Source organism: Rhinoderma darwinii, chromosome 1, assembly GCF_050947455.1.
Source record: "Rhinoderma darwinii isolate aRhiDar2 chromosome 1, aRhiDar2.hap1, whole genome shotgun sequence".
In the NCBI taxonomy this organism is placed as follows: Eukaryota; Metazoa; Chordata; class Amphibia; order Anura; family Rhinodermatidae; genus Rhinoderma; species Rhinoderma darwinii.
The window spans coordinates 291,856,944-291,883,192 of NC_134687.1; the positions used below are offsets into that span (position 1 = coordinate 291,856,944).

The window sequence follows — 26,249 nt, forward strand, 5'->3', positions numbered from 1 at the left end:
AGTAATTTTTTTAACATATGTTCACAGTTTGATGTTTTATATGTTTTTAATATATCTTTATTTTTGATAATTTATTATACACAGATGGAGTCATGATACAATTTGATGTTTTGAACGACGGGCTCATATAATACGAAAAAAGAATTCGAAGAGAAGATCTTGTTTTGGATAAAAATATACTACCAATGATGGGTTATCCACTTCACCTCACATTATTTATTTCTTTATGTAATAATTTTTCTTATATAGCACATAATTGTGACCTAAGAGATGTTTTTTTTTCTCACTTTTTGATTTTTTAAAGTTTATTCCTCACTTTATATACATATATATTTTTTCTTCCTTTTCATCTCACTTCCTCCACCTTTTTAGATACATGTATACATGGCTTCACATAATGGATGTTTATATATGCACATAATTTAATATACATGCACACATATAGGTTTTTCGCAGCCCATCATCAGACCCCACTCACAAATTCTCAATTATCATTCATAATTGATTTATTTCACTGCAAAATTATTTTCAGTCACATCCATTTTTGGTATTATCCTGCATTAATATGTTTATTACATTTTATCGTTGCACGAATTGATCCATCATCTGTCACATTTACTGTCACGTCCGCCCGATCATGTGCCTTTGTGTACCTTTCACAATTGACTATTTAGGGAGGGATTAGACGAACGCTTACGTACCTGGGGGAGTGTTCTAGTGGGGTTGCCATCACGTGTCTTCATCGGGACGGGCGGAGATTGAGTGACATACTGTTGCTCTCTCTGACCTCTCCCTCTCGTAGACGTGACACCGGAAGTACTCCAATGGATGTCTCCACACCCGTCGCATGACGCCATATAGAGGCTTTTCCTTTTTGTTTTAATAAATCTTTGTACTTCTCACATCATTGGACGGACGTTATATAAATGGAGACTTCTGCTGGAGAGGCACCACCCCCGGACGAAGGCATCCCGCCGAAACGCACGTCGGGTTTGGTGTCTCCACGGTGCAGAAGCCGTAATATGGGTATGTTTACATTGTCCACATCCTTACTTTATTGATGTAAACAGCATATTCATTAGGGAGTTCCTTGATAATTCTCAGACAAACGTCATCATTTCGCTCTTTTTGAATACTTGCATGAGGACTTTGCCCAGTACATATTTTTGCATGTATTCTTTGACACATAGTATATGTGGTCATAAATCACACTTGTTATCCATATGCTTCTTGCCCTGACAGACACCTTGGTATTGCATTGTATGATTCCGTTTTAACTGTTTGTTTAAATATATGTAATAATAAAGTATATTTTGTATTTTTTCAAAAAATATGTTGTGTTAATTGACCTCTTTTGTAGGATATATATGACACTGGCCTGTGCAGAAAGGATTGCTTCACAGCATAACACACATCTATGGAATATTTTATTGTTTTTTTTAGCCCATTATTATACCACCTGACTATGCCTCTGATGTACTCTGCCCAGCTTACATGTACCCCCACATTATAAACTGAAATACCAGTAAAACTCCAAACAAAACTACTACCAAGCAAAATCCACGCTCCAAAAGCCAAACGGTGCTCCCTCCCTTCTGAGCCCTACAGTATGCCCAAACATCTGTTTACTTCCACACATATGGCATCGCCATACCCGGCAGAACCCTTTTTGGGGTGTGTGTCTCCAGTGGCACAAGCTTGGCACAACATATTTCCCACTGAAATGGCATATCTAGAGAAAAATTAAAATTTTTACTTTGCACCATCCACAGCACAATCATTTATGGAAAAGACCTGTGGGGTGAAAATGCTCGATACACCCCTTAATACATGTCTTGAGGGGTGTCGTTTCCAAAATGGGGTCACTTCTCAGGGGTTTTCTTTTATTTCACATCTGAGCCCTGCAATTGTGAACCAATTGTCACGTTGGGTGCGTGGACCCACTGGACTGTACCGACCTTGATGTTATGGCAGCTGGCCAACAGGACACAGGTCACAGTCTATAGTTCGTATAGTGTACCTGTGGTAGCTCAGACAGTAGCAAGAGAGGCTCGGCTGGGACTAGGCAGCAGGCAGGCACCAGGCGTGGTGTAGCAGGACAAGCGTGGTATACAGCACAGCACGACTTCAGCTCAACACGGTACTTGACCAGGATAGCTCTGGATACAGGTTACAGGTAGCAGGAATGAGAAACACTGGGAACTGGAAAACACTTAGGAGACATTTGCTTAGACAGACTAGGGTAACGACAACAAGGCTCAGGCAAGGGAGGAAGGGGCTGGACCCCTCTTATAGTCCAGGCTTATGGGCTAATTCTGTACTTAATTTCAGGTGCGCACGCTCGTGCCCACTCTTAAAGGGGAAGTGCGCACCTACGGGACCCGCCCGGGAGAAGCGGAAGTGAGCGCTGGTGTCTCCTGAGGAGGAGATGGGGACCAGCGCTCACAGTTCCATGGCTGTGGGCGTCAGGAGGTGAGTGAGCCTGCCGGCCGCCGGCCATGGGCATGACACCAATACTGTGTAAGTCGCCAAATTATGCCTCAACTTGGCATGGTACACTTTCCCTCCTGAGCCTGGTCGAATGTCCAGGCAAAAGATTAGGGCCACATGTAAGGTGTTTCTAAAACCAGGAAATACAGCATAATATTTAGAGAGCTGTCTTTTTATGGTTGCACAAGCTGGGCACCACATATTGGCATATCTATGGAAAAAATCCCATTTTCACTCTGCAACATCGAGTGCACACTAATTTCTGCACCTGCAGTGTTAACAAGCTCACTACACACCTAAGTGAATACTTTAAGGGGTGTAGTTTCCAAAATGGGGTCACTTGTGGCGTGTTTCCACTGTTTTGGTCCCACAGGGGCTTTGCAAATGCGACATAGCGACCAGAAACCAATCCAGCAAAATCTGCACTCCAAAAGCCTAATGGCGCTCCTTCCCTTCTGAGCCCTACTGTGAGCCCAAACAGAAGTTTATGACCATATGGGGTATTGCCATACTCAGGAGAACTTGATTTACAAATGTTAAGGTTCTTTTTTTCCTTTATTTGTTGAGAAAATTAAAAAATTTTAGCTAAATCTACGTCTTATTGAAGGAAAGGGATTGTTTTTATTTTCACTGCCCAATTCTAATAAATTCTATGAAACACCTGTGGGGTCAAAATGCTCACTACACCCCTAGATGAATTCCTCAAGGGGTGTAGTTTCCTATATATAGTCAATTTTTGGGCGTATTCTCTGTTTTGGTCCTTCAGGGGCTTTGCAAATGTGACATTGCCTCCGCATACCATTCCTGCTAAATTTGAGCTCCAAAAGCCAAACGGTGCGCTTTCCCTTCTAAGCCCTGCTGTGTGTCCAAACAGCCATTTAGGACCACATGTGGGGTATTGTTTTACTCGGGGGTGCTTTTTCTCCTTTAGTCCTTGTGGAGATGAGAAAAAAATTAGCTAAACCTACATTTTGTTTGAAAAAATTTAGATTTTCATTTTTACGGGCTACTTCCAATAATTTCTACAATAAACCTGTGGGGTCAAAATGCTCACTATACCCCTAGATAATTTTCTTGAGGGCTGTAATTTCCCAAATAGGGTCACTTTTGGGGGATTTCCACTGTTTTGGCACCGCAAGGGCCCTTCAAACCTGACATGGTGCCTAAAATATATTCTAATAAAAAGGAGGCCCAAAATCCACTAGGTGCTCCTTTGCTTCTGAGGCCGGTGTTTCAGTCCAGTAGCACACTAGGGCTACATGTGGGATATTTCTAAAAACGGAACAATATGGGCAATAAATATTGAGTTGCGTTTCCCTGGTAAAACTTTCTGTGTTACAATTTTTTTTTATTAAAAATGAATTTCTGCAACAACAAAAAATGAAATGTGTAAATTTCACCTCTACTTTGCTTTAATTCCTGTGAAACATTTAAAAGGGTTAAGAAACTTTCAAAATGCTATTTTGAATACCTTGAGGGTGAAGTTTTTAAAATTGGGTGACTTATTGGGGGTTTCTAAAATATAAGGCCCTAAAAACCACTTCACACCTGAACTGGCCTCTGTAAAAATAGCCTTTTGACATTTTATTGAAAATGTGAGGAATTGCTGCTAAAGTTCTAAGCTTTGTAACATGCTAAAAAAATAAAAGGATGTTAAAAAAAAACAATGCCGATATAAAGTAAACATATGGGGGATGTTAATTAGCAACAATTGTGTGTGGTATAACTGCCTGTTTTACAAGCAGATACATTTAGATTTTAAAAAATTCGAATTTTTGCAATTTTTCGCAAAATTTTGGTGTTTTTCACAATTAAATACTGAAGGTATAGAGCAAATTTTGTCAGTAACATAAAGTCCAATGTGTCACGAGAAAACATTCTCAGAATTGCTTGGATAGGTAAAAGCATGTTGAAGTTATTACCATATAAAGTGAAACATGTCAGATTTGAAAAATGGGCTGTCAGGAAGGTCAAATGTGGCCAAAGCGGGAAGGGGTTAAATTGATACAAAACAATAACACCAAAGAGTAAAATGGAAAAATATTCAAATTTAATCATTCATATTGACATCAATGTTGCGTCAATAAAAACATGAAAAATATTCATTAAAATTTCATAATGAAATAACCTCAATATATTTTAAATCCTTTGCTAAAAGAATTAAGAAATGGCAGAAAGAATATGTAAACAACCAACATCAGAAAATAAATGTTGACAATAGCAAACATAAATATAACAATTTAACTATGATGTAAGCAACTATCCATGCCCCAACACCTGTTTCACATATGCTTTGTCAGGAGATACAATGCATATATTGACAGAAAACGCATGACACTTAAAGGGTTTGTCCCAGTATAAAATGTTATTGCAATATAATTCAGCATTAAATAATTAAAATTAGTTTTGTAATTTACCTTATGTTACAAAAATGCTCCAGTTGGAAAATATTATAATGGCGCCCCCTGGTGTTCAATCTGTATAGTAATGTGCACGTCCTCCTACTGAGCTGAATGAGGGAGGACGCACATGCTCAGTTTCACTCTCCAACTGCACCAGCCGACTGCTTGTTAGTAAAGAAGTAGAGAAGAAGCTTTTATTCAGAAACACAACTTGTAGTGTGGCTGGAGACTCACACAGTAAGAAACACACAGAAGAGCCAGCAGTTTGGTTACATGAAGAGAGAACCTGCAAACAGCACTGCTTACATAAAGCGTCGAGCTCTCCCCTCTCCTGCTTATCCCCTCACTGTGTGTAAGCTGCAAGCTCTCCCTCTTCTTCAGTTATATAGGACTGGGCTCTCCCTCTAAGAAGACATGTATTGGGGGCTTGTAAAGCTTTGCCTACAAAGGAGGCAGGGGCAGTGAAATAGAACGATTTGCCTATACAAGCTTTGACAGTGTGAGGGAGGAGCTGCAGCAGAAAGGACACGACCCCTGTGTTAGGAAAATGCCTGTTCCCTTAAGATCACCATGACTACTGTTCAAGCAGCTGGGCAGTTCTGGTTTTACTTTGAGCCTATCTCTTTTTCTGTCCTTTTGCCTATCAGGTGTAGGGTTAGTATTTATACCTGGCTTCCTCCACCTATTCTTTGATTGTGAATTTCCTGTCTGCATGTGTTGTGATTAAGCTACCCCTGTGATTACCTACACTCTTTACCTCTGACTTCTGGACTTCTTGGAAATTGACCTCGGCGTGTATTTGGATAACCCTTTGTTTACCCTTTGATTATCTAGTCCTGATTGGTTCTGACCTCTGTTTTACCTGATGTCCACTTGCTTACTGTTATGGATGTTCTGTTTACCCTCTGGCTGTCTACTTCCTGTTCAGGTTTGCCTGTATTGCACCTCTTATCCAACATTGAACTCTGCTAAGACAACCTGGGTTCTATGCAGCAAAAACCATCCTGCTGTAAAGGATTTGCCAGACATAGCTTCTGTGTCGACGCCCGTGGGCAATCAGTCTGCACCTGACTCCTGTCTGTGAGACTGACTCCATCTTCCACCACTCAGGATGGCAGGCTTAGGAGTGGGAGAGCCTATAACAGCCTGGCCAGACGGAGCTAGCTCCCGCCCTCTATCTATTTATACCTGCCTTTCCTGTTCCTCCTTTGCTTGTGACTCTGGTCTGCTTGTTTCCTGGCCTTGCTGCTGCTGCTTGTACTACTCATCCTCTGCTTTATAGACCTTGGCTTTCTGACCACTCTCCTGCTCAGCGTTTTGTACCTCGTTCACTCCAGGTTTGACTCGGCTCGTTCACTACTCTTGTTGCTCACTAGAACAATATTTAAGGTGTTTTATCTCTGACTGTCAACATGATTGGGTCTCATTCATTCCCCTCGGCTCGTTCACTACTCTTGTTGCTCACGGTGTCTCCGTGGGCAGCTGCCCCGTTTCCCTAGCTTCTTTGTACCCTTGTCTGTTTGTCTGTCTTGCACTTACTGAGCGTAGGGACCGTCGCCCAGTTGTACCCCGTCGCCTAGGACGGGTCGTTGCAAGTAGACAGGGACTGAGTGGCGGGTAGATTAGGGCTCACCTGTCTGTCTCCCTACCCCGTCATTACACCTGCCTTGCAAGTCGGCTCTGGTGAAGACTTTAGCGTAGCCTTAGACTCTGTCGATCAGAGTTGTGACGGATTTGAGGTTGTGGATTTATTTGCACACTTTCTCTTGTCAGTCTCCAGCAGCCTTTGGGGAATTGCTCAACTTTCAATTCCATAACATATTCACAAGCCAATTTATATTATATCCTTTCACAATGGAACCTATGCAATCCCTATTGGAACAGATGGACAATCTGACTCAGCTCCTACAAGGTCTGGCCGAGAGGGTCCAACATCATGAAACTATGCAGGCCCAAGCAGTCGTTCCAGTCGCAACTCCTATAGAACCCAGGGTGAACTTACCTGATCGTTTCTCTGGTGATCGTAAGTCGTTTGTTAATTTTCGGGAGAGTTGTAAATTATATTTTCGACTAAGACCTATCTCCTCGATTACTGAACAACAGCGATTGGGTATCATCATTTTAATTATGCAGGGTGATCCTCAAACCTGGGCCTTTTCATTGAGACCTGTTGTCCCTGAACTTTTTTCTGTGGAAACCTTCTTTGTGGCCCTAAGTTTAATTTACGGAGAACCAAATATATCACGGCAGTGGCTGAGGCCAATCTGTTATCTCTCCAGCAAGGACTGCGTCCTGTCGAAGAATATTGTTAGACGATGGTGTATCTCTTCACAGTGGAATGATGCTGCACTATGATGCCAATTCCGCCGAGGCCTTTCTGAAACTTTGAAAGATCTCTTAATAAAGTACCCTACGCCCTTAACTGTAGAGGATACCATGACCCTTGGTGTGCCTATGGACCGACGACTACGTGAGCGCAGAAATGAAAGATTAGTGATGGCCGCTCCCCTTCCCTGCGCTGAGAGCCCTTCATCTGATGCACAAGAGTCCATGAGTTGGGCTCCATTATGTCTTCTCAGAAACTGAGATTTTTTCAAAAACGCAAGGGACTCTTCAGCAGGTTTTTCAAAACCTGGTTAATGATATTTTCAGAAATTTTATTTTTAACGCTTTGTTGTTGTGTATCTGGACGATATTCTTGTGTTTTCTTCCGTTTGGTCCTCTCATGTTCAACATTTAAGTTCCGTCCTTGACGTACTGAGGGAAAATTGTCTTTCCGCAAAATTTGAAAAATTTATTTTCGGAGTTCAGGAAGTTAACTTCTTGGGATATGTTCTTTCTCCTCATGATTTTTGTATGGACTCCGCTAAGGTTCAGGCAATCCTTGTTTGGGTTCAACCCACTTCATTAAAGACTCTACAGAGGTTCTTGGGTTTTGCTAATTATTACCGAAAATGTATTCATAATTTTTCCTCCATTGCCAAACCTTTGACGGATCTTACTAAAGAGGGTTCTGATCTTGTTAATTGGAAACCTAGGGCTTTGAAACCTTAAGACAGTGTTTTATGAAAGCGCCTGTTCTTGTTCAACCTGACCTTTCTAGACCCTTTATTGTTGAGGTTGATGCCTCAGAAATAGGTGTGGGGGCTGATTTGCGTCCCTGTGGTTTTTTTTTCTTGCTAATTTTCTGCACTGAAAAGAATTACGATATAGGTAATCGTGAGCTTCTTGCTATTAAGTGGGAGTTTGAAGAGTGGCACCACTTTCTAGAGGGAGCTAGACATCAAATTACTGTACTGGCTGACCATAAAAACCTGACTTTTTTAGAATCAGCCAAAAGACTCAATCCCAGACAGGCTAGGTGGGCCTTGTTCTTTACCAAGTTTGACATTATAGTAACCTACAGACCCGGGTCTAAAAATGTCAGGGCCGAAGCATTATCTCGAAGTTTCTGTTCCTCACAGGTCCCCGACATTCTGAACCTATTTTATCTAAGGGGATAGTGGTTTCTGCAATATCATCTGATCTTACAACTGAGATTGTACATGATTCTGTTTTGTGCGGTCATCCAGGGATAACTGGTAGTAAAAAATTTGTCTCATGCTCTATTGGTGGCCGTCTTTGTCTCGTGATGTGAGTTCCTATGTCTCTGCATGTGATGTCTGCGCTCACGCTAAGACTCCTCGAGTTTATCCTATGGGGGAACTACTTCCATTGTCTGTTCCACAGAAACCTTGGTCTCATCTGTCTATGGATTTTATTACTGATTTGCCTCCCTCTGAAGAGAAAACTGTAATTTGGGTTGTGGTGGACCATTTCAGTAAAATGTGTCATTTCATTCCATTTCCGCAACTCCCTGATTCCAAAACTCTCAATTATTTATTGATCAGGTAGTCCGTCTGCATGGTATTCCGGAAAAAATTGTCCCAGATAGAGAGGTACAATTTGTGGCTAACTTCTGGAGAGATTTCTGTAAGAAACTTGGTGTACAATTATATTTCTCTTCTGCGGTTCACCCTGAGACTAATGGTCAAAAAGAGCGCTTTATGTTGTGGATAACCAGACTGAATGGGTTTCGTATCTTCCACTAGCAGAATTTGCTATAAATAATCGTCGTCATGTTTCTCTTGAAACCTCGCCGTTTTTATGTAATTATGGTTTTCATCCTTGTTTTGGTTTATTTTCCACCTCTTCTATTGATAACCCTGAGGTGGAAGTTGAATCAAATAAACTGTGCACAGTTTGGGCTCACGTTCAATCGAACCTGAGGAACTCTCAAGTTATTCAAAAGAAAAATGCTAACAAAAAACGTACGGTGGGTCCCGTGTTCAGTGTGGGTCACATGGTGTGTCTTTCTACTAAGAATATGCAACTGAAAGGTTACTACAGGCAATAAAGATTTTTTCGGTTAGACAGTTTTCATGAATCTCCGTTTTTTGATTCCTCTCCATTTTTAAGATATTATTTTGCTGTCAGTGAATAAGAACAACTTTGTTTACATTCAGAGGCTGCAAACCCGTATATAGTTAGTGCTGCTCTCAACTGATCAGTGGATACAATTGCAGTCATTCTAGGCAATGCTCTGTGAGCGAAATACATCGTGAGCTAAATACATCAGCAGCACAAATCTCTCTGGTAGTTTGCTACAATGTATCAGTCTGGAGTCCAGGCTGTTTCGCTCAGAGAGAATTGTTAGACTAGATACAATTGTATCATTCATATATGATGTGTTTAAGCAAAATTTTTGTCTCAATGCACAAGTTTACTGTTTGTGAACCTCCACATATATTATATTTTAAGTCTCTCCATTTACAGCAATTCTCTAATATATACAGTACATATTACCCAATGGCTGTTCTCACCAGAGCGGTTTATGGTACTAATTTAGTGGAGAGAAGAGAGAGGTCATCATGATAACCTTCAACACCTCACGACAGCTACTCTCCTCTCTCAATCCAAAGAATCCAGATGCCATGGACTATATGGGCTTCGTCAGGTTTTCGTCAGTGTCCACTATTTTGCCAGACAAAATAGTGTGACATGCTGCGTTATTTTGTTTAGCAAAAACGATGGAATCTGCGACAGAGGACCTTACTGAGCCTTCAACGTAGATGTGAGCCTAACTCATACAATATGGTTGGTTATGAGCCATTGTAATGAAGGGGACATGTTCTCACATGGCTTTGTTTTATAAAGTGCAAATTGCAGGGGTTCAGTACTACTGAATATATTGACACTCATCAATATGCATTGGCTCCATATGTGGAACAATGTCTTCTTCAGCTTCTGGCCTTGTTTTCACCACAGCAGTGCTCTTCCTCCTCTCCATAATGAAATTTATTTGATATATCAGGACTACAGCCAAACCAATCACAACAATCTAAAAAATAAGTAAAACACACATAATACAAAAACTAAAAAACACATAATTCCACAAGTTTGTATTAGGCTTTATACACACTATTACACATTACAGCTCCACACAACCTCTGAGTTGTACGTGGCCGTACTACGTTGACCATAGACTTCTTTAGAGAGCTATTGTTTCTCCCTATGCCTCTGATTTCATCAGATGCCATATTATAGAGCTATATTCTACTCGGAACACGATACGGTAGCACACAGAGTGCCTACGGCTCTGTACTATGTAGCCAAATGAACTCCGTGTACCACTGTGCAGTGCCATGCCCATGAGGCCTTAGTCTTTGACTATCAGTATTATACCTAATTCCTAGCGTTTCACCCTGATTATCTTTTTATGCTAGTTGAAACAGAATTGCTTATTTATTCTGAATATCAGATATGCGATATGCGATATGATCTTATATACAAACAGTGCATGATTCTGCATTACTCTACTAAAATTTACTAAGCTCCGTTTCCCTGTCAAATGTGAATTGCCGAGTTATTATGAGTAACCCAGAACATATGCATATTAGTTTAAATTGAACGAGTTGTCCACTTTAAAACCCCATTCCATTAAACAGGCCCCCGGAGACTAGCTGATCATGGGGTCTCACATCAGATTCGAGCATCAGCTGTTATCTAAGTGGGGAACCACTTAGAAAATGCTCATTCCTCCTTTAGCAATGCCATAGATGATATAAAGTATTATACAGCGGCCATTGAACACAATGGGCACTTGTGTAATGCACAAATAAAGTGGCCCCAAAGTAGTAGCTCTCTGCTGTGGCTAATAAAGTGAGATACTGATCTGGGGACCATCTGCCTAATACGGCAGATGGAAAGGGCTCAATGCCCTGTCAATGCTCTCATAAAGAAAGGAGGTTGGAAGAGGTAAGTGCCTACATTACATGGGTAAACAGTGAGATCAGACAGGGTAAATCTAACTCGGGTAGCTTATTTTTCCCCTGACAACTGACCCTCAAATGTATCCTGACATACATATAACAATTTTTGCAAATCTTATCGTTTGGGATATCTATGTACCTCTAGAAAGATTAGTCCCAATGCAATATATGCCAGGAACAAAAGGTTTCCTCGTCCCCAGCTGACAATCTTCTCCAAGCAACCCTCGACAAAGATACGATCCTCTACATGCCAACTCATGAGGTTTTGTGTCTCATATCCACACATTGTATTAATAACAAACTACAGAAAAAAAGGAATGAAAAAAAAAACAATTGTCAACAGCGGGCATTTAATATTAGCATTTGCCCATATTTGAACTTGGACACACACAAGCAAGATAATTCTACACCCACTGTTCTATATCCATAATCTGTATCATGGTTAGCAAATAGGGTCGCCACTGCAAATTGTGTCACTTGTACTGCATGAGAGTCAGCCCCCTTCCTCTGAAGGCAGGACTGCTGTATTATCTACCTGATAACTATACACCTAGCTTAACTTTTGACTAACGCCTTAATGCGTTGTCTAAGGTTAAAAAAAAATGTTTTCATTAGAAACCACCTTATAGAAAACAAGTGGATGACTTCAGTGTTACGCTATGAGGCAAAAAATGTGGCCATCTGATAATCTACAATTAACTAAAGGGTTGTCTGCTTTTGACCCTATGTAACGTCTATGGCCGGGGGTCGTCGTTCAGACTTACCCTCTGACGGCCCCGGACATGGACATCTGTCTTCACGGCATCAGCTCCCTCCAGGGAGACCCCGGCACTCACTTCTGGGTTCTCGGACTGTATCCCGCCCTTAAAGGGCCAGTATGCGTCCAGCTGTCACCCATCAATAATTAGCCCAAATGGAAGCTGGACTATAAAAAGGGGCTCTGCCCACTTGTTCCTCGCCTGAGCATTGTTGTATACCTAAGTTTGTCTTGCAAATGGTCTCCCAGTGTTTTCCAGTTCCCAGTGTTACCCGTTCCTGCTGCCTGTACCCTGTATCCCGTGCTATCGTATCTACTGAGAAAGTCAAGTCGTGTCTTCTGCTGCACCCACGGTGCCACCTGCTGTAAAAATCAAGTCGTGCCTCCGCTACTGTCTACATTGCCTCAGGTATCCGTTCCGAACTATAGACATTGTTTTGTACCTTGTTGGCCAGCTGCTTCTCAGTACGGCCCAGTGGGTCCACACCCCGCGCCGTGACAGTACGCTCAGGCCATGGACCACGTGTGGTTTTGTTCAGACAGCACTAGTTTTCTCAGGAGCTCGAAATAGGGTCCCAACCCAGTTGTAGATAGAAAGAATTGTATTCGGCACACAATTGGAATATTTAGCGTAGATTTATTTACATTTTTTCTTTTTTCAATATATGCCAGTGTCTACATGTGCAACGTTTCGGTCAGGAGACCTTCGTCGGGCACTGAGCCGTACTGGGGACTGGTTTAGCAATTATGCTGGCGCTACTATGATAAAATAGGCGGCTCACCGCTCTCTATGGCGCTCAGGTGAGCCGCCTATTCTATCATAGTAGCGCCAGCATAATCGCTAAACCAGTCCCCAGTACGGCTCAGTGCCCGACGAAGGTCTCACGACCGAAATGTTGCACGTGTAGCCACTGGCATATATTGAAAAAAGAAAAAATTCAAATAAATCTACGCTAAATATTCCAATTGTGTGCCGAATACAATTCTTTCTATCCTCCCAAGCCATGCAGGCGGACCTGCAGGATCTGTAGGCACGACAGGATCAACTCTTTGTGGCAGTAGATTCCATGGCACAGCAGCTAGGGGCGCTAGCTACTTCCTTCACCGCTCCTATTCAAGCTCCTTCGATTGACCCTCCTGCTAAACCTCCTGGTAGACCCAGTTCGGATCCTCGGTTCTCGCTGCCAGTGCCACCTTGGTTCCATGGAGATGCAAATTCATGCAGGGGGTTTCTGAGATCGACTTACCTGCAAACGCTGATGCTGCTGCAGAATCAACTGTAGCCTCTGGTGCCGATGTGGCCGTCACGATGCAGGACCTGTGAGTGACGTCACAGATCTGCACTGTCAGAAGCTGGGCGTTCTGAAGAGAAGAGGATGTTACTTCTCTTCAGAGCGCCCAGCTAGTAAAAGTATTAAAAACGCCCCGATGTGCGCACATAATACACGCCCACTTGGACTTTTACTTTTAAACACACCCACTTGGACTTTTGCAAGCCTCATTTGCATAACTACAAAAATGGTCATAACTTGGCCAAAAATGCTCGTTTTTTAAAAATAAAAACGTTACTGTAATCTACATTGCAGCGCCTATCTGCTGCAATAGCAGATAGGGGTTGCAAAATCTGGTGACAGAGCCTCTTTAAAGCCCCAGTAAGTACTCTTCTTTTCTTTTACTTTGACAATTGTTAACTGTTTTGTTGTAACTGGGATAATGGACAACAAGATTGGAGGTTTTCTTCAGTGCACAGTTTTCCATATGTATGCACGACTGGAGCCGGAGTTCCAGGGTGAATACCTCTGTGGCAGATGTGAGCATGTTGTTCACCTGGAAGCTCACATTAGAGATCTAGAGGAGCAGAATGCAACACTGAGGAAGATAGACAATCTTGAGAGGAGCATGCTGCTCTCGGAGCACGCAGTTAGTGGGTTAGAACTGGAGGGTGAAGACATGGGTGAGCAGGATCAGGTAAGTAGCTGGGTTAATGTAGTTAGGGGCAGTAGAAAGGGGTCAAAGAAAAGGAAGGCCAATCCTGTTTCTGACATTCCAAGCAAAATTGCCAAGTTGGGTGATGATGCGAGGGTGTCGATCTCAGAAATGGCAGCCCTAGTGGATACTGATCTCCCTAACAGCCGGGAGAATAGCCCAGCTAGTAGTCGGCGGGATGGTAATGCAGGTAAGCCAAGACAATTGATAGTTGTAGGGGATTCTATAATCAGGAAGACGGATAGAATAATTTGTCGCCAAGACCGCCTCAACCGAATGGTTTGTTGTCTCCCTGGTGCCAGGGTTCGGCATGTGGTGGACGGGTGGTCAAATTGCTGGGAGGGGCTGGAGATGATCCAGCTGTCGTGGTCCATGCAGGTACCAACGACAGAATAAATGGTAGGTGGAGGAGCCTTAAGAATAATTTTAAAGAACTAGGGTACAAGCCGAAGGGAAGGACCTCCAAGGTTGTATTCTCAGGAATACTGCCTGTGCTATGCGCATCGCAGGAAAGACAGCGGGAGCTCAGGGAGTTAAATGCATGGCTTAAGTCTTGGTGTAGAGGAGAAGGCTTTGGGTTCCTAGAGCATTGGGCTGACTTTTCATTGGGGTACAAACTGTATTCTGCAGATGATTTGCACCTAAATGGAAGGGGTCCGCTGTGCTGGGGGAGAGAATTCTAGCTGGGGTGGCGGAGTATTTAAACTAGGGCTGAGGAGGGAGGCCAATGTAGAAAATAAAGGGGTAGTTAGGTTAGAGAGGGGTCAGACTATATTGGTGGGGAGAGGACTAGGCAACAAGATAAGGAGATCCTTTCGTTACAAAACAGCAGTGAAAATAAAAAAGCCCAAATAATGTCAAATAATCACATTTCTGATACTGAAAGTGAAACACTTAAAGGACGAGTGTCGCGAAAAAATTTTTTTTTATATCAATTTGCTTTTAGTGTTTTATTAAAAAAAAATTATTTATTTGTGTGTTTGTGTTTTACTTTTTTTTATTTTTTCACTTTTTCTTGTCCATGGGGGCTGACATTTTTTTTCTCCATCTCTGTATGTGTCGATTAACGACACATACAGAAATGGAATACGGCACATACAGTTCCATAGTGAATGCGAACGGGGCCCGTTCCATCCACTATGCTGTACGCCGTCTGTGTGGGAACGGCGCATGCGCCGCTCCCACACAGTCCAAATTGAAGGTCTTTGGCTGAGCGACGTCCGGTGCCATTTTCTTGTGGACCGGAAGCCGCGGCCGGACAGTAAGATTACTACTTCCGGTCGCGGCTTCCGGACTTGTGCACTTGGAGCGGAGGGAGCAGACGGACCGGACGGACCGGAGGGAGCGGCGGCGGAAGGAGCAGGTAAGTTAGGTCTGTGTATGTACGTGTTTTACTGTGTGTTTACAACTGTATGTTAACCTACTACACTGTGTGTTAGCTCAAAAAATGGCGACACAGTGTAGGAGGTTTGTCCGTTCAATCCCCTCCTTTCTCCTGGCACTAGCCAGAATAAAGGAGGGGGGATTCTGTGAGCTCACTAGAGCGAGTGTGTATTCTCAAATTTTGCAGCATAAAGCAATGTGGTTGCTTTACCACATGCCAATGCTGCAATTTGGGGAATTGCTCCATCTAGTGACCAGCACTGGGAGATGTTATAAATTAGAATCTAATTTATAATATTTCCTGACTCGTGAAAAAATTAAAAAAATTAGAACAATGTTTAATCACTTATACACTAACTGTTTAACTAAAAAAAATAATAATAATTTTCTAGCGACACATTACCTTTAAAGGCAAGTTAAAGTGTATGTTCACAAATGCAAGAAGTCTAGCAAGCAAAATGGGGGAGCTGGAGGCCTTGGTACTGGAAGAAAATATAGATATAGTTGGTGTTGTTGAAACATGACTGGACTCTTCACATGATTGGGCTGTAAATCTACAGGGTTTTACACTGTTTCGGAAAGACTGGGCGAATAGGAAAGGTGGTGGTGTATGTCTGTATGTGAGAAGCGATATGAAGACGAGTGTGAATGAGACATTAGAGGGTGAAGATTGTGAGGTGGTTGAAACATTGTGGGTGGAATTACAAAGGGAGGTAAACACTGAAAAAACAACTTTTGGTTTAATCTATAGACCCCCCCCAATATAACTGAGGAGATGGAAGTTCAGCTATATAAACAGATGGAGCAGGCTGCACAGGCGGGTACTGTAGTGATAATGAGAGATTTTAATTACCGGGATATTAATTGGTGTCATTGGTGCAAGGGGGAGACATTTCCTCAACCTGTTGCAGGAAAATTTTATGGGCCAGTTTGTGCAAGACCCGACTAGAGGTGAAGCTCTGTTGGATCTGGTCATTTCTAATAATGCAGAGCTTGTTGGGAATGTCAATGTTCGTGAAAACCTCGGTAACAGTGATAACAATATAGTTACATTTTACCTATACTGTAAAAAACAAACACAGGCTGGGAGGGCAAAAGCACTTAATTTTAAGAAGGCCAATTTCCCCAGGATGAGGGCTGCAATTCAGGATATAGACTGGGAAGAACTAATGTCAAATAATGGTACAAATGATAAATGGGAGATTTTCAAATTTACTTTGGGTAATCAAACTGCAAAATTTATTCCTATAGGTATCATGTATAAACGACTAAAGTTAAACCCCACATGGCTTACACCTTATGTAAAAAAGCAATACATGACAAAAAAAGGGCATATGAAAAATACAAATCTGAGGGTACAGCTGTAGCCTTTGTAAAATATAAAGAGCTTAATAAAATCTGTGAAAAGATATTAAAATCAGCAAAAATACAAAATGAAAGGCAGGTGGCCAAGGATAGTAAAACAAATCCCAAAAAATTCTTCAAGAATATAAATGCAAAAAAGCCAAGGTCTGAACATGTAGGACCCCTAGATAGTGGTAATGGGGAGTTGGTCACAGGGGATCGAGAGAAGGCAGAGTTACTAAATGGGTTCTTCCTCTCTGTATATACAACAGAAGAAAGAGCAGCTGATGTAGCTGCTGCCAGTGCTGTTAATATATCAGTTGATATACTGAATTGGATGAATGTAGATATGGTGCAAGCTAAATTAAACGAAATAAACGTACACAAGGCCTCGGGTCCAGATGGGTTACACCCTGGAGTTCTTAAGGAGCTTAGTTCAGTTATTTCTGTCCCCCTCTTCATAATATTTAGAGATTCTCTCGTGACTGGTATAGTGCCAAGGGACTGGCGCAGGGCAAATGTGGTGCCTATTTTCAAAAAGGGCTCTAGGTCTTCACCGGGTAATTATAGACCAGTAAGCTTAACATCAATTGTGGGGAAAATGTTTGAGGGGCTATTGAGGGACTATATACAGAATTATGTGACAATAAATAGTATTATAAGTGACAGCCAGCACGGTTTTACTAAGGACAGAAGCTGTCAAACCAACCTGATTTGTTTTTATGTAGAGGTGAGTAGAAGCCTAGACAGAGGGGCCGCTGTGGATATAGTGTTTTTGGACTTTGCAAAGGCATTTGACACTGTCCCCCATAGACGTCTAATGGATAAATTAAGGACTATAGGTTTAGAAAGTATAGTTTGTAATTGGATTGAGAATCGGCTCAAGGACCGTATCCAGAGAGTTGTGGTCAATGATTCCTACTCTGAATGGTCACCGGTTATAAGTGGTGTACCCCAGGGTTCAGTGCTGGAACCACTATTATTCAACTTATTTATTAATGATATAGAGGATGGGATTAATAGCACTATTTCTATTTTTGCAGATGACACCAAGCTATGTAATATAGTTCAGACTATGGAAGATGTTCGTGAATTGCAAGCGGATTTAAACAAACTGAGTGTTTGGGCGTCCACTTGGCAGATGAAGTTTAATGTAGATAAATGTAAAGTTATGCACCTGGGTACGAACAACCTGCATGCATCATATGTCCTAGGGGGAGCTACACTAGGGGAGTCACTTGTTGAAAAGGATCTGGGTGTACTTGTAAATCAGAAACGAAATAACAGCATGCAATGTCAATCAGCTGCTTCAAAGGCCAGCAAGATATTGTCGTGTATTAAAAGAGGCATGGACTCGCGGGACAGGGATGTAATATTACCACTTTACAAAGCATTAGTGAGGCCTCATCTAGAATATGCAGTCCAGTTCTGGGCTCCAGTTCATAGAAAGGATGCCCTGGAGTTGGAAAAAATACAAAGAAGAGCAATGAATCTAAGTTATGAGGAAAGATTAAAAGAACTAAACCTATTTAGCCTTGAAAAAAGACGACTAAGGGGGGGACATGATTAACTTATATAAATATATGAATGGCACATACAAAAAATATGGTGAAATCCTGTTCCATGTAAATCCCCCTCAAAAAACAAGGGCCACTCCCTCCGCCTGGAAAAAGAAAGGTTCAACCTGCAGAGGCGACAAGCCTTCTTTACTGTGAGAACGGTGAATTTATGGAATAGTCTACCGCAGGAGCTATTTACAGCAGGGACAGTAGATGGCTTTAAAAAAGGCTTAAATAATTTCCTAGAACAAAAAAATATTAGCTCCTATGTGTAGAAACGTTTTACTTCCCCTTTCCCATCCCTTGGTTGAACTTGATGGACATGTGTCTTTTTTCAACCGTACAAACTATATAAACTATGTAGCCGACTCTACCTTCAGGGACTTTCTGCAGATATGGCAGCAGACACGATCGTCTATTCTGCTGTAGGTGGACTGCATGAAGAGAAAGGCAGGCACTAGAAAACGAGAACCTCCCCAGTTTCTTCCAGGCACTAAGGTCTGGCTGTCTTCCAGGAATATCCGGCTGAGGGTGCCATCTTGCAACTTTGCTTCCAGGTTCCTTGGACCCTTCGAGATTCTGCTACAGATCAATCCTGTGTCGTACAAGCTTCGACTGCTTCCTACCCTCAAGATCCCTAACTCCTTCCATGTCTCCTTGCTGAAACCCGTGGTCCTGAACCGATACTCCAGGACTCCTAGTTCCGCAGTGGCTCCTGGCGGTTCATCCGGAACTTTCGAAGTGAGGGAGATCCTGGCCACCAAGAAAGTGGGAGGAAGGACGTTTTATTTGGTGGATTGGAGGGGATTTGGTCCAGAGGAGAGGTCTTGGGAGCCAGAGGAGAACATCGATGCCCCTGTCCTCATGAACAAATTTATTTCCCGCTCTGATTCCATTAGGAGGGGGCGTAAGAGGGGGGATACTGTAACATCTATGGCCGGGGGTCGTCGTTCAGACTTACCCTCCGATGGCCCCGGCCATGGATATCTGTCTTTGCGGCGTCAGCTCCCTCCAGAGAGACGCCGGCACTCACTTCCGGGTCCTCGGACTGTTTCCTGCAGTAAGCGCGCTCCCGCACGTGCATGCCCTTAAATGGCCAGTACGCGTCCATGTTTCACCCATCACTTGTTCCTCGCCTGAGCGTTGTTGTATACCTAAGTTTGTCTTGCAAATGGTCTCCCAGTGTTTTCCAGTTCCCAGTGTTACCCGTTCCTGCTGCCTGTACCCTGTATCCCGTGCTATCGTATCTACTGAGAAAGTCAAGTCGTGTCTTCCGCTGCATCCACGGTGCCACCTGCTGAGAAAGTCAAGTCGTGTCTTCTGCTGCACCCACGATGCCACCTGCTGTGAAAGTCAAGTCGTGCCTCCGCTACTGTCTACATTGCCTCAGGTACCCGTTCCGAACTATAGACATTGTTTTGTACCTTGTTGGCCAGCTGCTACCCCGCTACGCGGTACTGCCCAGTGGTTCTACACCCCGCGCCGTGACACCCTACTTGTAAGAAAGATCCCTTGAGAATACGCTGATAAAGTGTCCCCCTGCTGGGACCACCAGGGATCAGCTGTAATATGTGGGGAAACCTGGCAGTAAAGGTCCTTTTACACGGTCTGACGTGGGCCGTGTAAACTAGCACCGATCAACGAGACAGCTCGTTGATCGGCACTTGTTTGCTCCTTTCACAAGGAGCTAGGTATGAGGATGAGCGCTTGTTACTCCGATCCCTTGTCCCCATACATTTTTATCATGTCTGCAGCATGTCTCCCTGTTTACAGAGGGAGATGTGCTGCCAACAACGATAATATTTTAGGATGCATAAACGATACAATTAGTCGAGAAATGAGCGTTTGCTCATTTATCGGCTAAACATTGCCCTGTTTACACAGGGCAATGATCGGGAATGAGTGTTCTGTGAACGCTCATTTGCCCGATAATTTAATTTGGTGTCATTTTGTACATTCTTTTTTCTGGCATTTTGACGTTCTATAGAGAAGCCTATTGGAAAAAACGCCTGAAAAAACACCATACCCCATAGACCACAAAATTGCCTCAAAATTGCCACAAATGAAAACGCAGTTGTGTGTAGTACATTTTATATTTTACTATAGATTATAATGAAACATCTGGCCACAATTAAAACTGCATGAAAAAACGGCGCAAAAAAACCCACGCCATTAAAAACGCACAAAAACACAGAAAAACTAATTTAGTCGTACAGATATATTGGTATGCTACTGTTTTACATATGGCCTTTTCTCATTGTTGGTGGAAATCCACTTTAATGCCTTGAAAGAAAAAGCAGATTGTCGGGTAATTTCTAGAAACACTAAGGCAAATCCGGGACAATCAGGGAGATCTTGTTCTTCTTCTTTCATGTGATAGGAGAGAAAATGTACCCAGTCAAAGTCAGGCTGGTAAGCCATGTTCAGATGTGATGAATATTTTCCCCTGTTGACATGGTTAGGCTGGTTTCCCACTTAGTGTAAACACTTTTTCGCAACGGAATTCTGTGCGGAAATTTCCGAAGCATTTACATTAGCAGCAAAGTGGATTTAATTTAGAAAATCTCATGCCCACGCTGCGGAAAAAACGCAGTGTAAACTTTAATAAATTGACCTGCGGTGCAGAATTTAAATAAGCAACATGTTAATTTATGCTGCGTTTTTGTTGATTTTTTGTTCCAGGTTATGCCCATTGAATTCAATGGGGGATAAAAAACCTGCAACAGAAAGCCAAGTGTTGTGACTTTTGCGGCGAAATTGCAGCCATACCGCCACAAAAATCGCAACTCAGGACAAAAAAAAAAAAAAATCTTACTTATCCAGAACTTCCTCCTTCCTCCTGCAGTCCAGCCTTCTGGGGTGACGTTTCCCAATCTCAGGCTGCAGCGTCATATGGCCTGCAACGTCATCTTGGGAGGTGGGACCATGTGCAGAAAAGAGGGAGGGGGTAAATATGGTCGTTTTTTTTTTACCCCAGTGCTGCATTCCGCAGACGAAATTCCGTTCAAAAAACCGCACCACAATGTGGTGCGGTTTTTCGGAAGGAAGGCGCTGCAGGTTCCAGGTTGTATACGCTGCACAGTTTTTACGCAGCGTATCCCACCCGTGGGAACCCGGCCTTATAGTTGTGGATTTTGCTGCAGATTTCACCAGTAGTTTGTAGTAAATATGACCTCTGCATTAGAAGGGTTACATCCAAAGACAAAAAGCAATTTGCAACATATAGTGCATGCCCTAAAATCTGTGCAGAAATTTTCCACTGCCTATGAGTGGAGTTTTGTAATCCCCATTCACATGCATTGTACTGTTCTGCATTGCGCAGTTTCAAAAATCTGAATGTGGCGATACACCATAGTTTTGAGAAACAATGAAAAATGTAGAAATCATTTTGTGGCTTAATAGCATCTCAATTAAATAAGAAGATATTATTTATGTTTTATCGTACGCATCATTAAGTGAATTTCTTCTTTAAATCAAAACTACTAAACATGTGTCCCCTCTTGAGATTACCTGGCCTTTTTCCTTGATGCAGCAGGAGAACGGCACTCCACATCTCTCCAAACTTGGGTTGGTGTCTGTGCAGTAGAAGTAAATGTTCGTGGACCAGTCTTTGTAGCTATTAACTCCACAGCATTCAAACTTGGGTAAGTTCAAGAAAAGATCCAGTTCATCCAGACAGGCATAAACATATGCAACAAGAATGAAGGCCAATTTTAGATGTGCCTCCTATTTCAGGTGAAATTGACCGGCTTGAACAATGTTATATAGTTATGAATTAAACCATTATATACCGGAATCATATCCCCTTGCCTTTAATTTGTCTCAGCACCTTGACTCCCTGCGGATGGGGTCAATGGCTGCCCATCATTAAACTGAGCCCTGTGCATTTTCCATTTTATGACCTGAGCAGACCCCATGTTCACAAATTATGAACATGGGGTCCATTCATTTTAGTTAAGTGAAAGCCACAGACTCCAGTAATCTACAGTGGCTTTAGTCCAGCCAGAGAAACCAGTTCCTAGTTTTTAAATCTGTAGCCCAGGCACCTGATGGCAATACCATCTGTACTAACCTAATGGTAGACCTGTTTTCTGGACTAAAACACTCATGGCCTAGCCGTAATAATAATAACAAAAGCAGTTAGGGTATGTTCACACAGCCTATTTACGGACGTAAATCGGGCGTTTTTGCCCCGAATTACGTCTGAAAATAGCGCCTCAATAGCGCTGACAAACATCTGCCCATTGAAAGCAATGGGCAGACGTTTGTCTGTTCACACGAGGCGTAATTTACGCGCCGCTGTCAAATGACGGCGCGTAAATAGACGCCCGCGTCAAAGAAGTGACCTGTCACTTCTTTGGGCGTAATTGGAGCCGTTATTCATTGACTCCAATGAATAGCAGCGCCAATTACGCCCGTAATTGACGCGGCGTTCAAGCGCCTGCACATGCCGGTACGGCTGAAATGACGGGGATGTTTTCAGGCTGAAACATCCCCGTCATTTCAGCCGTAACGGACGCCCTCGTGTGAACATACCCTTATAGTAACAAATGGCTGAACATAATTTTTAACAACTTGATGGTCGATGCAACTCAATGAGTTAAACTACCTAGTGATTTTTTTTTTGTAGGGGATATACTCTTAGGCTTCGTTCATACCTGCATCAGGGCTCCATTCCGATGTTCCATCGGAGCTTTCTGACGGAACGGAGCCCTGACAGACACAAACGGAAACCATAGGTTTCCATCCCCATTGATTTCAATAGTGACGGATCCGGTGCCAATGGTTTCCGTTTGTCTTAGTTGTGCAAGACGTTTTGACGGGATCAATACCATAATCAATTACGCTATTCATTCCATCAAAACGACGGAACCCATGCACAACTAAGACAAACAGAAACCATTGGCACCGGATCCGTCACCATTGAAATCAATGGTAATGGAAACAGAAACCTATGGAAAGCTCAGACGGAACGTCGGAACGGAGCCCTGACACAGATGTGAACGAAGCCTTTAATACTAATATAGCTTTATAATATCAAGGTCAACAGAATAAGAGCACTCACTATGTTACCTTTTTCTGAATGTAATCAATGAAGTTTTGCAAATCTAGATCTTCTCGATAATAAATAATTGCCCTTGCCATGACAGAAGAGGCTTTATCCAAAACCTGTAAGAAAAATTAAAAAAAGAGAAGGGTTTAAAAGCCTCTTACTGCCATAAATAAGAAGAAAAACTGAGGTTCAGTTGGGAATTAATTACCTAGTATTTTTTTTTTTCAAAAACACATGAAAAAAATCTGTTGAGTTCAGTATTAAATAGATAAGCACTCACCATTCCTGAGAACATAAAGCCTAGAACAGCTGCCACGAGCTGAAGAATCAAGACTACAATGAGCATACCGGCAAACTGAAAAATGAAAATAAACTGGTCAATGTCATTTCAGGTACGTGTATTTCAATCGAATGTAGAAAATTGTTATGGTGACCACAAACAGGTTAACTAGAATGAGGACATAGGTATACCAGTCTACAAAATTCCCATAAAGGGTTAAAGTGCCTTTCCACCCAAAACTTCTAATTACATAACGAGTAGGGCTTCATTCACATCTGCGTTGGGACTCCGTTAAGGGGTTCAGTCGGAGCTTTCCGTCAGGGGAACCCATGAATGGAGTCCAAACTGAAACAAACGGAAACCATAGGCTTCTGTTTGCATCAGCATTGATTTCAGTGCTCAGTGGGGGTCCCCATATTGGTTGTCGCTCTTTAATTAGCCTCACAGTAACTCATAACCCTTTTGTCCTCTTCCATTAAAAATAAAGTTACACTTTTAATATCAATTTCTGAGGAGCAAGTTCAAAAGTGACAACAATATGGCTGCACAAATATAATTATTAGTTTTGTTAGAGTTTGTTTTTTTTGCCACGATGTTCAGGTTCTTAATTATGATTAAAGGGGTATTCCCGTATTTTACATTGACGTCTTATCCTTAGATAGGACATCAATATACAGTGTTATCAATGGAGTTCTGACATGTCCTATTTTTGGCCGTTTTCACTGAACCCTCAATAGACTCAAGTATAAGGGATCCGTGAAAATGGGTCCCGCACGGGAGCGACTCGGACATGAATAACAGCTGTTTTTCACGTCCAAGTTTACACCCGCTCATCTGAATAAAGCCTAATTGTTTTAATGTTTCTATTCCCAACATACATAGTGAAATCTGTGGAAGAAATTTCAGGATTGGGTACATGTCTGTCTACAGTGTCTACTTACGATTTTAAGTAGTAAGTGCACATCTCTCAGCGCTCCCATGCATCCAAAGAACGTTATGATAAACATGAGCATTCCCACCACGATTAGTAAAATAGCAGGATCTGCAGTAAGGGAATCCACAACACCTGACAAGTAATAATGTTTAGTAAATTGCCTTGAAGTTTCAGTCTGACTAAATGAATAATAACATCTGTGCCCCCATCTCTGTCAACAACGGTGCAATCCCCTTCCCCAGTAGCATAACTATATAGTAAGGCTGGGTTCACACGAGCATGTTACATCTGTAAAGGACGGAGCGTATTTTGGCCACAAGTCCCGGACTGAACACACTGCAGGGAGCCGGGTTCCTAGCATCATAGTTATGTACGATGCTAGGAGTCCCTGCCTTGCTGCAGGACAACTGTCCCGTACTGTAATCATGTTTTCAGTACGGGACAGTAGTTCCACGGAGAGGCAGGGACTCCTAGCATCAGACACAGGTGAGAGTTTCCTTCTTGACTCAAAATACATCCTGGGAATTTCGACCCATCTGAGAAATCTAGTGCACAGCAATGCTTTTAGCTTCATTCTCCCAATAGTTACAACAGTGCTCCCCCTTACCCCCAGTATTTACACCGGTGCTTCCGTCCATGACCGGCCTTAGCTACGCTCGACCGCTGCGGTCGCACAGGGCGCCTGGTGCCATGCTGTTAGTGGGGCGATAGCGGATGAATATGCCCCGTGCTGTGGCTACTGCTCGGGGCGCCAGCGGGTCAGGTGTCACCCACTGACCTCAATACTGGCTGTCCTGCGCCGCGACTACCGCTCACCCGCTCCCTCTCCTCGTCTTACGTCCTGAGTGATGATCAGGCGTGATGACATCATTGAGGATGCAAGACAGGGAGGAGACTATCTTACCATGCGGTCCTGCTCTGGCATGAACCGCTATTTCCCCAGGGCACAGCTCCAGCAGCATCAGTGGGCACAGTGCACTGTAAGAAGCCCAGCAGGTCAATCAGACTGTGGGCTTTGGTTGTATGGGGGCACTGATGGGGGTCTAAAAATGGCAAATGGGCAGAGGATTCAGTGCCACCTTGGTGCCCATTTGCCATTTATTGCCCATTTATTGTTCTATGACAAGGGGTGCTAAAAGGGCAGTAAATGGCAAATATGCATCAAAGGGGCACTGAACATAAGGACACTAAAGGGGAAATAAGTGGCAAATGGGCAGCGGTCTCCTGGGATGAGAGGTCATCCCAGGAGGCCGGCCTACTTGCAGGCTGGCTAAGTGCTGCAGTTTTTCGCAGCGGACATTCCAGGCGAGAAACTGGCCCACAGCAAAACGCACACGCTCGTGTGAATCCGGCCTAAGGGCAGATTCACACGAGCGTTGCGTTTTTGCGCGCGCAAACAACTCGGCGTTTTGCGCGCGAAAAAAACATTTGACAGCTGCGTGTGTCATCCGTGTCTGATGCGCGGCTGCGTGATTTTCGCGCAGCCGCCATCATAGAGATGAGGCTAGTCGACGGCCGTCACTGTCCAAGGTGCTGAGAGAGCTAACTCTTTCAGCACCCTCGACAGTGAATGCCGAACACAATATCGCAAAACCTGTAGAAAAAAAAGAAAAAGTTCGTACTTACCGAGAACTTCCCGGCCGTTGCCTTGGTGACGCGTCCTTGGTGACGCGTCCTTGGTGACGCGCCTCTCTTGACATCGGGCCCCACCTCCCTGGATGACGCGCCAGTCCATGTGACCGCTGCAGCC

At 43.0% G+C, this 26,249-nt stretch overlaps 1 protein-coding gene across 1 annotated transcript in view; it reads right to left on the reverse strand.

Moving 5' to 3' along the window:
- Positions 1–10,110: 10,110 nt before the first annotated feature.
- The window catches only part of LOC142741581 (tetraspanin-33-like), a 32,504-nt gene continuing 16,365 nt past the window's right edge, over positions 10,111–26,249 (reverse strand). The window contains exons 3-8 of the mRNA XM_075850945.1: positions 24,507–24,631; positions 23,566–23,640; positions 23,306–23,401; positions 21,743–21,871; positions 11,343–11,504; positions 10,111–10,272 (exon numbers count right to left, since the gene is read on the reverse strand). Coding sequence (XP_075707060.1) covers positions 10,111–10,272; positions 11,343–11,504; positions 21,743–21,871; positions 23,306–23,401; positions 23,566–23,640; positions 24,507–24,631 — 749 coding nt within the window. The remainder of the gene's footprint in view (positions 10,273–11,342; positions 11,505–21,742; positions 21,872–23,305; positions 23,402–23,565; positions 23,641–24,506; positions 24,632–26,249) is intronic.